Source organism: Pempheris klunzingeri, chromosome 21 (genome assembly GCF_042242105.1).
Source record: "Pempheris klunzingeri isolate RE-2024b chromosome 21, fPemKlu1.hap1, whole genome shotgun sequence".
NCBI lineage: Eukaryota > Metazoa > Chordata > Actinopteri > Acropomatiformes > Pempheridae > Pempheris > Pempheris klunzingeri.
In genome coordinates this window covers 20,250,268-20,263,586 of record NC_092032.1, presented here as the reverse complement: position 1 = coordinate 20,263,586, position 13,319 = coordinate 20,250,268, and the positions used below count along the sequence as shown (strand labels likewise).

The 13,319-nt window shown below is 43.5% G+C and overlaps 2 protein-coding genes across 2 annotated transcripts in view; both read right to left on the bottom strand.

Annotated features, from left to right (window-relative positions):
* The window catches only part of nebl (nebulette), an 84,935-nt gene that overhangs the window by 28,285 nt on the left and 43,331 nt on the right, over nt 1-13,319 (bottom strand). The gene's annotated exons all lie outside the window — the stretch shown is intronic.
* Nucleotides 1-13,319, bottom strand: part of LOC139221367 (nebulin-like) — a 48,400-nt gene that overhangs the window by 23,876 nt on the left and 11,205 nt on the right. The window contains 23 exon segments of the mRNA XM_070853311.1: nt 57-164; nt 771-881; nt 1,340-1,450; nt 1,849-1,959; nt 2,311-2,421; nt 2,965-3,075; nt 3,193-3,300; nt 3,600-3,710; nt 4,253-4,363; nt 5,896-6,006; nt 6,695-6,805; nt 7,006-7,116; nt 7,346-7,456; nt 7,540-7,650; nt 7,755-7,862; nt 9,177-9,287; nt 9,513-9,623; nt 10,264-10,374; nt 10,666-10,776; nt 11,433-11,543; nt 11,627-11,737; nt 11,842-11,949; nt 12,941-13,051. Coding sequence (XP_070709412.1) covers nt 57-164; nt 771-881; nt 1,340-1,450; nt 1,849-1,959; nt 2,311-2,421; nt 2,965-3,075; nt 3,193-3,300; nt 3,600-3,710; nt 4,253-4,363; nt 5,896-6,006; nt 6,695-6,805; nt 7,006-7,116; nt 7,346-7,456; nt 7,540-7,650; nt 7,755-7,862; nt 9,177-9,287; nt 9,513-9,623; nt 10,264-10,374; nt 10,666-10,776; nt 11,433-11,543; nt 11,627-11,737; nt 11,842-11,949; nt 12,941-13,051 — 2,541 coding nt within the window.

The window sequence follows — 13,319 nt, the reverse complement described above, 5'->3', positions numbered from 1 at the left end:
AATCATGACACAGAGGAGTGATTTTAGCCGCCAGACTCAAGTAGAGTGTTTGTCACCTGGCTCTGGAGCGCCGTCACCTCCTTGGCCAGCTCAGTCTGGAGAGTTTGAGGAAGGTTGGAGAAGAGACTGGACGGCTCCTTCTGCATGGCCTCTTTGTACTTCACCTGCAGGGACGACAGTGTGTGTTTGTGGGTCATGTGTCCAGGTCTGACTGAAAGAAACTACATGTTGTCAGGACGGTTGTCAGGGTGGTTCAGGGTGGTTGTCAGGGTGGTTGTCAGGGTGGTTCAGGGTGGTTGTCAGGGTGGTTGTCAGGGTGGTTCAGGGTGGTTGTCAGGGTGGTTCAGGGTGGTTGTCAGGACGGTTGTCAGGGTGGTGTTCAGGGTGGTTGTCAGGGTGGTTGTCAGGGTGGTTGTCAGGACGGTTGTCAGGGTGGTTCAGGGTGGTTGTCAGGGTGGTTGACAGGGTGGTTGACAGGGTGGTTGTCAGGACGGTTGTCAGGGTGGTTCAGGGTGGTTGTCAGGGTGGTTGTCAGGACGGTTGTCAGGGTGGTTCAGGGTGGTTGTCAGGGTGGTTGACAGGGTGGTTGACAGGGTGGTTGTCAGGGTGGTTGACAGGGTGGTTGACAGGGTGGTTGTCAGGGTGGTTCAGGGTGGTTGTCAGGGTGGTTGTTGCATGGACAATAAAATAAATAAAACCTGATATCAGGACCAAATATAAAAGTGGTGTGATGATGAAGGAAAAGACTGTAGGTCAACATGTGGTTGTACCTGGCTCTGTATCTCCGAGGCCTGCCTGGCATGTTGAGTGTCCAGAGTTTCTGCCATCACAGAGTACAGACAGCCGCCGGCCTCCTGTCTGCCCGACTTCCTGTACTTTGTCTGAAAAAAACAAAACATTTAAAGGCATTTAGCATGTTTCACAATGGAACAAGCACCTCATCCTGTTTATTTCCATTCAGCTTCACTCACAGTACACAAAGTGATGCTAGTGTTTCTAAATGTTCTCTAATCTTTGCCTCTCTCTAACAGAACACTTTATCTGTTCAGGCCGTTTATATCATATTATCCAAAGCAAATAATATGAGCTCACACCTTGAAGGCCTCGTTTCCTCCTCTCATCTCTAGTGTTTCTTGGATCCAGATAAAATCCAAAAAAAAGGATTTAAAGCCATCACATTTCAGTGATCCTGGATTTGAAGCCTGATGTTTGTTTTGTTCGACTGTAGATTTTTGACATTCTGAGCTTCTGAGCATCTTATCAATGAACTGCGTCTATCAGTGCAGGAATCTGTCGGCTTGTAACGCTTCATCGACAATCCTCTTTTCCGCCATCTCACCTCGCTCTGCAGCTCCGAGACACTTTTAGCAAACTGAGTCTCGGCGGTTTGTGGCAGCTGCGAGTAGAAGCTCTGAGAGAGGCTCTTCATCCCGTCCTCCTTGTACTTGTTCTGCAGTCAGAGAGGGAAAACAGCCAGATTATAATCAGTACTAACATGATATCAAAGGGGCGTATTATGAAAAATGCACTCTTTAATATCTGTTCAACATAAATATGAGAAAAGACCTTCCTCTCTCTTTTTCTCCCGCTCCATCTTTCAGTAAATATGTGTAAAAACACTGTTCAGTTTTGGCCCCGTTTGTGATGTCACACGCAGCGTTAGCATGTTGCTCAGCTAATGCGTTCCCCTGACCAATCAGAGCAGACGGAGCTTCCTGGTTTGGGGGGTCTTAAAGAGACAGGAGCTAAAAGGGAGCGTTCAGACAGAAGCTGAAAACAGCAGTAGACAATGAGCCCCACCGTGTGTCTCACTGGCTCAAGCTTGTGCTTTTTTTTTTTTGCTCTCACCTGGCTCTGCATGTCTGTGAGCTCTCGGGCAAACTGGGTCTCCAGAGTGTCGGGAAGCTGGTGGTAAACTGGACACGGCAGCTCCTTCTTAACGGCCTCTTTGTACAAGACCTGCGGACACAGAGGGGGCAACATGTCGTCATGACCGACGAGGACGAGGGAGGCTTTTACAATCATAGAATGAAACAGGCAAACTACTAAAGCATGCAGGCACACTGTTGCTAACTTTGGTCGATGCTGTAGTTACTGCAAGTTTTTCAAAGCATGGTAATTAATAGAATTTCACATTAATACTACGTTAATTTTACTGTGATGTATCATGAAACCGTTAACTGTTTCATCACTCGCTTCTGGTTGCTGCTGCAGTTCTTGCCTCCTTGATTGAACTAATAAGGGAGGACTTTTTTCTTTGGTTCCATACATTATCCATGCCTGTCAAAGGGGCATGATGCATGCGTGTACCTGGCTCTGCAGCTGTGACGCCTCTTTAGCGTGTCGTGTCTCCAGAGTTTCGGGTAGTCGTTGATACAGGGACGTCGACGTCTCCTTCTTGCTGGCGTCTTTGTATTTTGCCTGGAGGACACAATGAGGAGCCAGACTAAGGTTTCGTGCTTGTAAATAATAAAAAAAAAACATTTCAGCACTTTTTAAACACCCATGTTCACTGTTTACATCTCGTAGTGCTCCTCTAAATCAGGAATATCTCAGTGACAATGTTTGAGACGTCCTGTAGTTATTTTAGCAGCACTGGCTTTAGGCCTGTCTGTTGGCCAGTCAGTTTGATTCAGAGTTAATTATCCAACTATTTGTCACAACATTTGGCTCCAGGATTAAATCACGGACCTCACCACACTCTGGGGTCATAGGACAGCTGTGTGAAGTTTTTTTCTTTAATTGATAATCACAGTAGAGATATACAGGAAATGCATGAAGAGGGAGGGAGTACGCTATGAATTTACTGTCTACTTTGGTCCTGCAAGGATTCCTTGGTCTATCTGATCTTTCTCCTAAATCACTTGCATGCAGAATTGAATAACGCTGAGAGTAATTTCCTAAATAGTACAAAGTCTGCAGGTAATTCTGCTTCAGTGTGATTTGACTGTACACTGAACTCACCTCACTCTGCATGTCGGTCAGCTCTTTAGCGTGCTGGGTGTCGATGGTTTCCGGGAGCAGAGAGTACAGGTTGACGCTCATCTCCTTCTTACCATCTTCTTTATATTTGACCTTGTGGTGAAACAAGTAAAAGGTTTGAACTGTGTGATGAAGCAAACCACAACAGGTTCACACACCAAGCTCCTGAGGGACCAGCAACTGGAAAACATTTCCACCTGACAGCCATACCTCACTGAGCATCTCCGTCTGCTGCCTGGCAAACTGAGTGTCGATGGTTTCTGGCATCAGGTGGTACAAACTGGAGGCGTCTTTCTTTACGCTCTGCTTGTACTTCAGCTGGAGCAGACATGATCAAAACACATAATCACCATCACTGTACCAGGTTCACTTCAAACGATGAATGTACTGATGAATATAGGCAGGTTTTTAAAGTTTTTTTTGGTGTCAACCTTACTGTGAGCAAAGCTGTGAAGTTGGAAATCTGTCTTAAAGGTAACCTACTTTACACTTTACACAGTCTTTTGTGGATTGAATAGTTATCTGATATTCCAAAAGCGTCTGCCCAAGACAGGTGGACAGATTTCTGTTTTGGGTTCTTTCATCCCGTTTGTGTGTGTGTATGTGTGTGTGTGTACCTGACTCTGCAGGTGTGAAGCGTCTTTAGCGTGCTGTGTTTCGAGAGTCTCAGGCAGAGTTGAGTACAGGGAGTTTGTCGCTCCTTTTTTTCCTGCTTCTTTGTACTTCACCTAAAAAAAAAATAATAATTTTTTTAAATTACGTCAAACTGGTTTCAAACTTTCACCTGCTTCAGATGTCATCAGCATCTATCTGTACACTCAAAACCTGTTGAGCCTCAGGACCCAGTGCTTCTCTGTTCAACTGTAGTTTTAATACCTTGAGAAACTAAGCTATTCTATACTGTTAAGAATTAAGTTCTCATGTGCGAGACACTGAAATGTAGAGTTGGGTGTCATCTGCATAGTGGTGTTGTCTGATTCACGATTTGTTCACCTGGAATCAGCTTCTCCATGAGATATGATAACACGCTAATGTGTTTTAGCTTTTGTTTCTACTATCATACTGTAATTGAGTTAATGGGAATCAATAAGCAGGAGACCACAATTCAACCAGTGTATCTTTAGGTAAAATCTAGGAAGTATTACACTGAACTCTTTCCACCTGTGAATAGACACCCATGTCTATGCTGCTTTTTAGTGCAACAGGATTTTTTAAACACAGTATTTCTGCAGGACTTGAATAATAAGTCTTGAATAATTCACTCCCTCACCTCACTCTGAAGCTCGGACACAGTTTTAGCGAAATTAGTCTCGGTTGTTTCTGGTAGCTGAGAGTAGAAACTCTGAGAGAGGCCTCTCTTTCCATCTTCTTTGTACTTGTTCTAGAAAAGATGGAAACAAAACAGATTGATTTATAAATTAGAATTTTCAGATGCTGACACAGATGCAAAGTAGGACAAAACAAAGAATTTTTCCTACTGGAGGGGGGAGAAACTGCAACGACAAACGTTATCAAAATTAGGTGAATCTACACCTGAAGGCTGAGTAGCTCTTTGTGGTCACAATGAGACCCCAAAAACTGGTATCCCATCTTTCCCTGGCCACACATCAGATAATGTTAATGCCTCTCCTCCAGCACACATTACAAAGAGCCTGAGATACCCCTTTGATCCTGTTTCTGATGCTAATCTAGCCTCTGATGAGTGTCTAAGGTATAGAAACATCAGAGAGCATTAGATAATGGGGTACTGATTATTTATAACTAATCAAACAGCATCCTTACTGCAGCTCTCTCTGCACTTCAGTTATTTTGAGGAGACATCAGCTCTCAGTTGGAGCACATCCAGGATCCCTCCTACATGTTGGAGATCTCGTTTATTTAATCTCACACCAAAATGTTTGAGGATGAAGAAACAATCCACGATTCCCCAAATTAGTATAACTGTTTTTGTTTACTTGCACTTTTTTTTTTTTTTTTTTAATCAGCAGTGTTTGTGTGACCAAATCTCACATAAATTTAGTTGAAAAGATATCTATAACAAGGACACAGAAAATACTCTCTGAATGTCTGTCAATCTTCTATTGAAATGAATGAGAAAACCTCGGTTCTGAATCAATGTACAAGGCAAAATAAGCTGCACATAATCATAGTAACAATACTGATGTGTGACTGATTCTATCTACTAACTCAACCGTATACATCCTATTTAGGTGGCATTTTCACATCCTAAAGGGTCTTGAGTGATATGAGGGGCAAAGATTAGACACCATATCTAAGTAACTTTTAGAGTCCAGTGCTATTTTTGAGCACAAATATTTTTAAAATTGGTATTAAATGACCAGAGAAAACAGTGAAAAGGTGCTGTCGTATTCCCTTTTGCTCCAAAGGTAGAAAACCTACAACAACCAGAATGCACTGTGTCACAATCCTCACTGGCTGGTGGCGCTTGGATCTCCTCCTCCATTCCTCCACACTGTAATCTGGCTCATAAAGGTGGCCCAGAATCTCTGATGCCAGCATTAATCTCTTAAAACCTGTTTCTTAAGGTGGTCAGACAGAAAATGCAGAAGTATGATCTGTAGTTTTCAATAACAGCAGGGATCCCAGGGTGCAGGCAACATGGGTGACCGGAAAAGTTCATCTTTAACTACCCTTAAAAGCACAGTCAATGAAAAGCACGTTTTGTATCAACAGGGTTTATTATAGTTTGAAGAGACATTCAGGAACATCATCAGGCACTATGACAAAACAAAGGAAGGATATGCTCCAGTAAAATCTAAACTCATCTGAATCTGTGCACATCTCTTCAAATCACTGAGACATCTTAAGGAACATTTAGCCTGATGGGAAGTTACACTGTGTTAAAATCTAGAAATATTGGCTCGTGAAACTGCTGGCTGTGTTTCTATTTACCTCGCTCTGCATGTCAGTCATCTCTCTGGCGAAGCTGATCTCTGATGTGTCGGACATAGTGGAGTAGAGGGAGCTGGACATCTTCCTCTTCCCACTGTCCTTGTATCTGATCTGGGAAATAAAACCATCAATAAGCAGAGGAGGATGGATGACAAAGGGGCTAAAAACAGAAATTTCACAGGCATTCATGTTGCTCATGGCGGTCTGGTTAGACCATAGACTGTAGAGAAGAAGTGGACGCAGCCACCACAAAGTCACCCACTGGTTTGAGGACTATTGTTTTGAAGCCTCAAGTTTGACATTTTGGATGCCGCCATCATGGTTCTGGAGCCAGAGTTGACGTCATTCTGTGACCCTGCCTCTGATTGGTTAGGTTTAGGTATGACCTGTCTCTGATTAGTTAGGCACATGGTAGCGCCATCCTAAAGCATAGCTTGATCGATGGTTTATTTTCCTCTAAATGGGACCATAACTTACTAAATGGACTTCATGCTGTGTTGAAGAAGACTGTAAACTAACGACTAAGACCATAAAATCTTAAAGAAAACGTTTACTGAGCCAATAAATCAATCTGCCAGTGGAGTCGCCCCCTGCTGGCTGTTACCAAGAATGCTTTAAGGCTTTTCCACACTGGCATTACTGTTTGCCTCTCATACAGTTTATGGGTCAGACCTAAAAAGCTCCCAGAAATTGGAAGACAAGGAACATTTCCTTTGATTCCTATCGCTGAGCAAACCGTCCACTTTGAAAAACTTCTCAACCACATTATGATAAGAGCAGAAGAAAACAGCAGGTTTACCTCGCTGAGCAGCTCTGCAGCCTCTTTAGCGTGCTGCGTCTCCATGGTGTGAGGCAGGAGGGAGTACAGACACGAGCTAGCCTCTTTCTTACCCGCCTCCTTGTACTTGGTCTGCAGATTGAAATGAACAGTCACTTTGCATGAAGTGGTGGTTTGTGCAGCACTCCACGTGGCCTCTAATGACTCTTCTGTCCACGTGGAGTTCATTTAAAAACATTTGAGAATGTAAACTAGCTGACTGATCCGCCTCTCAGTCTTGTTCTCATTGTCACTGGTTAAATTGAAATCCTATTTAAAATCCATCCCTGTACCTCGCTCTGCAGCTCAGACAGCTGTTTGGCCAGCTGTGTCTCCGGGGTCTCTGGGAGCTGATGGTACAAACTGTCCTGAATCTTCTGCTTCAGACCTTCCTTATACTTCACCTACAGGAGACAGAAAGGAGGGTCACATGGAGTGCATCCAAGCCTTAGGGGGAGAAAAAACAGTCCAACATCACATTTACTTCTTAATTTACTGTATGTTACCACCTGTCAGAACCAAAGATACCACCACACCATGGGAAAAACTACTTTTTAAAAATTCTTCCCACACAGCTAGTGGAGAGACACTGGAGAGACACTGACAAAACATAGAAGTAACTTGTGTGAGTACCTCACTCTGCAGGTTTGACACCTCTCTAGCGTGCTGGGTGTCGATGGTCTCAGGCAGCAGAGAGTACAGGTTGATGCTCATCTCCTTCTTACCGTCCTCTTTATACTTCACCTGGCAAAAAAACACACAAGCGTCATCCACCGGCCAGGAGGAAACTCTGAAAACGGTGAGTGTACGGTAAACTCTGTTGTCACCTCGCTGAGGAGCTCGGAGACTTCCTTAGCGTGGGCCGTCTCTAAGGTCTCGGGCAGCGTGTGGAACAGACTGGAGGAACGACTTTTCTTCAGAGCCTCCTTGTACTTCAGCTGGAAACAAACAGGAGCAGAGACAATCATCCATCTGCAGAAAGAATGAGGGGTGTAGGTGTGTGTGTGGACCATGTGCTCTGCAGGTAAAGGTGTGTTTTCACCTCACTCTGCAGCTCAGAAGCCTCTTTGGCGTGCAGCGTCTCCAGAGTCTCAGGCAGAGTAGAATACAAAGAGCTGGACGCTTCCTTCATTCCCTCTTTGTACTTAATCTGAAATCAATTCAATGCAGTGATATTTGTTACACTGAGATGTCAGGGCCAAAATAGGTTGATATTTGATTAACATTTAAAACAAGAAACTTGACATAAACCAAACATTTTGTCACATAACAGGCACTTGAGAACAGCAAAAACGTGTTATTACAGCTCCAGGGATATATACGTAACAATAATCAGTATAGTGTTCTGTGAAGTAAGTAAAATCCAAGGTCCAAATTTAACCGTTTCAAGTCTTAAAAAACAATTTGTCAGTTTTATATAAAGTTTAAGGTTATGATCCTTAAGATTTTCATGAAATTATTATAAATTTCAAGAAATATTTATTTTACATTACATAAATCTATGGATTAGTTTTCATTGTTGGTGGTGGAGTCCGCCATTCCCATGCTGGATGCAAACTGTCTTCATGTGAAATGATACAGCATGAAATCTAATGTTTCTGTAGTTCGGTCTCATTCTTATTCCACGGTTTTGTCGAATACTTGATTCTGATTGGTCAACTGATGCAGTCTACTACGGCCTGTTATTTCTGTACAGCCAACCGTTGCTATGGATGCAGTTCTGAAGCAATAAATTCATTTTTTCAAATCAATATTTTGTGTCAAGTTATTGATTTCTTTAGTAGGGAGCAGTGTAATAAGCGTTAAAATGTACAGCAATCTGGTCATTATTGCAAAACGAGCCCCGTCAGGACCTGCTCGCTACACATGATTCTTTACATATCAGCCTCATAGTTTACTGTTCACTCTTCGACACCCATGTCAGAACTGGATTAAGGTAATGCTAATGCTAACCCAATATTTCCTTCTACTGCTCTTTCATATCAAAAGACTTTTACTGTGAAGAGGCCATATTTAGCACTGACCATAAAACAGTCTTCGACAGCAGGTCAGTTCTAAATATGACGGGGAGTAATGGACGAATCAGGAGACAGGCTGCACTGCTTCAGCTCTTCAGCAAAGTACCAAACCACTGTTTCCTGCTGTTGGTTGGAAAACTACTGGCGCTGTGTGCAGCATTAAATCAGATGGAGGCTGTAATTATCACTGACTAACTTCATTGAGACAATGTTAGTTTGTTTGGCTGCACTGTAAACAAATCCTTTGCTGTATTTCTGACAGTGGCATTAAACCGTACTGAAACCAAAACAATCAGGACTGAAATGTCGATGGTTACAACTTTAATGTTACAGTCTAACACTCTGTGGTTCTGCTGGAGTTCATTCTCAGCGCTGGTTTCTGTCTGTTTAGATGATGAAAGATGGATCTGCAGTCTGAAAAGCATTTCCAGGTAAGTTCGTCTCACCTCGCTCTGCAGCTCAGAAACAGCTTTAGCAAACTGAGTCTCAGCGGTCTCTGGTAGCTGACTGTAGACACTCTGTGAAAGGCTCTTTATCCCATTCTCCTTGTACTTAATCTGTAAAACAGGAAATTCCACTTAATGACAATCACTTTATTTTCCAGGTACCATACAAGGAGATCAAGAGTTTGTCCCTGTGATGCTGCTGCAGGACGAACAACCTGCTACGCTAAGAGGCCGACAGAAGTTTTTTTAAAACAGACTTCATTAGTTTCTTAGGAAACAAACATCTAGAATTATCATTGCCTGAGTCATGCCAGCGTTGGCTGTGTTTCTATTTACCTCGCTCTGCATGTCAGTCATCTCTCTGGCGAAGCTGATCTCTGATGTGTCGGACATAGTGGTGTAGAGAGAGCTGGACATCTTCCTCTTCCCACTGTCCTTGTATTTGATCTGGGAAATAAAACCATCAACAAGCAGAGGAGGATGGATGACAAAGCAGCAAAATGTTGATTGCAAAAAAGAAGTGGGCGTAGCTACTTTGACGTCACTAACTGATTTGTGGACTTTCATTTTGAAGCCTCAAGTTTGGCATTTTGGCTGTCGCCATCTTGGTTTTGGAGCCAGAAGTGATGTCCATTCCAGAAAGACTCTGCCTCTGATTGGTTAGGCACAAGGTAGTCCCACCCTATGGCATGCCTGCTTCCTGGTGTATCTTCCTCTAAATGGACCATAATTTACTAAATAAACATCCTGCTGTGCTGAAGAAGACTGTAAACTAGAGACTGAGAGCAGAAATGTTCACTGAGCTGATAAATCAGGAGAGAAGTCGCCTCGTTTCCTCATTGACTTCCATCCAATCAGACTTCTGTTTGGAGCCAGTGGAGTCGCCCCCTGCTGGACACTAGAGAGGATGCAGGTTTGTGCCAAAGCTGCATTGGCTTCACTTTTCAGACCCAGAAGCTACGTCCACTTCTTTCAAACAGTTTATGGGTCAGACCAAAACAACTCACAGACATCAGATGATAAGAAACACTCACCATTCAAACAACATCCACATTATGATAAGAGCAGAAGAAAACAGCAGGTTTACCTCGCTGAGCAGCTCTGCAGCCTCTTTAGCGTGCTGCGTCTCCATGGTGTGAGGCAGGAGGGAGTACAGACACGAGCTAGCCTCTTTCTTACCCGCCTCCTTGTACTTGGTCTGCAGATTGAAATGAACAGTCACTTTGCATGAAGTGGTGGTTTGTGCAGCACTCCACGTGGCCTCTAATGACTCTTCTGTCCACGTGGAGTTCATTTAAAAACATTTGAGAATGTAAACTAGCCAACATACTGTTAGCACAACAAAAGCACAGCAATGCTTTTCAATGTAATTTGGTTTCTTTTGTGTTTTTTCCAAGGTTTAACTGTTTGGGCTGACTGATCCGCCTCTCAGTCTTGTTCTCATTGTCCCTGGTTCAATTCAAATCCTATTTAAAATCCATCCCTGTACCTCGCTCTGCAGCTCAGACAGCTGTTTGGCCAGCTGTGTCTCCGGGGTCTCTGGGAGCTGATGGTACAAACTGTCCTGAATCTTCTGCTTCAGACCTTCCTTATACTTCACCTACAGGAGACAGAAAGGAGGGTCACATGGAGTGCATCCAAGCCTCAGGGGGAGAAAAACAGTCCAACATCATCTAATATTGATTTCATTATTTACCGTATGTTACCACCTGTCACATCATTTCTAAAATACAGTTTCACAGGATTGGGACGTAGGTCCCGCCATATTTGAACTAATGTGGGAGGAGTTTCTGGAATTGGCCCCATCTATGGGAGGACACTTGCCAAAGAAAGCAAAGGAAGAATGCCATAGAAAACTATAAAACAAGGCCCAGGTTAAAAATATTCTGAAAAATCCTTTCAATTCAATCTAGATGCAATAAAATGGATGGAAACAAGGAAAACTGTTTCACAAAAAATATCTTAGAGCAGAGAAACAGACCCTCTGTTGCCCACATATTTGTTTAAAAGCAAATTTGACTATGGACCAATGAATCCCTATATTTCAAGTTATCAACTGATTCAGAAATCCTGGTTTTAAGTGCAGTAGACTCTGGGATGGGCTCATAACACCCAAACAGTCATTTTAAGACTATTAGAGTCACAGAGGACTATGGTACGTCATGACAAAAACTAATTTTGGTATTTATTTTTAATTCTTCCCACACAGCTAGTGGAGAGACACTGACAAAACATAGAAGTAACTTGTGTGAGTACCTCACTCTGCAGGTTTGACACCTCTCTAGCGTGCTGGGTGTCGATGGTCTCAGGCAGCAGAGAGTACAGGTTGATGCTCATCTCCTTCTTACCGTCCTCTTTATACTTCACCTGGCAAAAAAACACACAAGCGTCATCCACCGGCCAGGAGGGAACTCTGAAAACGGTGAGTGTACGGTAAACTCTGTTGTCACCTCGCTGAGGAGCTCGGAGACTTCCTTAGCGTGGGCCGTCTCTAAGGTCTCGGGCAGCGTGTGGAACAGACTGGAGGAACGACTTTTCTTCAGAGCCTCCTTGTACTTCAGCTGGAAACAAACAGGAGCAGAGACAATCATCCATCTGCAGAAAGGATGAGGGGTGTAGGTGTGTGTGTGGACCATGTGCTCTGCAGGTAAAGGTGTGTTTTCACCTCACTCTGCAGCTCAGAAGCCTCTTTGGCGTGCAGCGTCTCCAGAGTCTCAGGCAGAGTAGAATACAAAGAGCTGGACGCTTCCTTCATTCCCTCTTTGTACTTAATCTGAAATCAGTTCAATGCAGTGATATTTGTTACACTTCAGTAACTTGACAAGAGTCACACAACAGGCAGCACCTATAAAACACGTAATTACAGCTGGATTTACAATCTCAGCTCCATGGCCAGATGTAACATCGATCTAACATCAATCTAATGAAATGACATTTGTTCTCTCCTGGGCCCCTCCCACCAGACATGTACAGGCATATGCACATGCTTCATCCTCCAACCCTCCCCAAAGGAGCATGATGCCACTGTAGAGCAGCAAATCTGTGAGAATTACTATCCTGTTTCCTTTGCAGACGAGTGGACCTGTAAAGCCCGTCCAGATCTCGTGCTGTGATCTGAGGCTAGCTACTTGATACGGTTAGCAGTAGGCTCGACATAGCCACTCACTTTCATGGTAAATCTGTCTACACAAGCTGACAAAGCACTGCAAGACATCTTGATATTACAGGAAAATTAAGTTTAAGCAGCTTTGTCGCTCTGCAGTGAACACAGTTAATCCAACACTGGAATAGAAACTTCTCCTGCAGGTCTTTCCTCCACTAAATCAGACTGTCACCGACATCTGAAGGGACGTACACGCTCATATGCGTTTGTAGAAAAGCCAATAGGAACTCTCTCTCGCTCGCTCTCTGAGAGGACCTGTGATTGGTCAAAAACAGAACCAAGAGGAGCCATTTTTGCCCAGAGACACCAAACTTAAGCTGCCTACCTGAGCTTTAACCTGGGCAGAAATCTCAAGGACTGCAACTGCACGGTGTTAGTTTGTTTGGCTGCACTGTAAAGCAGCTGCTCGGTCAGTAGCAGTAAACCGCACATGCTGTTAGCACAGAAACAAAGAAATAAATCTAACACCCTGAAAAGGGAGCTGGAGGCCACGCTCTGGGATGCTACTCATTTTGTTGCTGTTGCTGCGCTGGTTTCTGTCTGGTTAGATGATGCTCTGAGGTCTGAAAGGGGTTTTCAGGTACGTTTGTCGGTTCCTCACCTCGCTCTGCAGCTCAGACACAGCTTTAGCAAACTGAGTCTCAGCGGTCTCTGGTAGCTGACTGTAGACGGTCTGTGAAAGGCTCGTTATCCTGTTCTCCTTGTACTTAATCTGTAAAACACACAAAATCAAACATTTTATTTCTCAGGCAGCATAAAGGACTTTAATTTTATATATTTTGAATCAAGACTTGATTGAGATGAAATGTGAGAATTCCTGTGTAGAAATAAAAACACTTTGCATCTGCCTATCAGCAATTAACCTCATTTTCTATTAATGGCAAAGCTAACATTGTGGCTTTTATATTTATTCCTCCTCTTTGTGTTTCGTCATTGTGCAGCTTTTAATAGCCTCCTTTTCATCGTCAGTGTCTGATAAA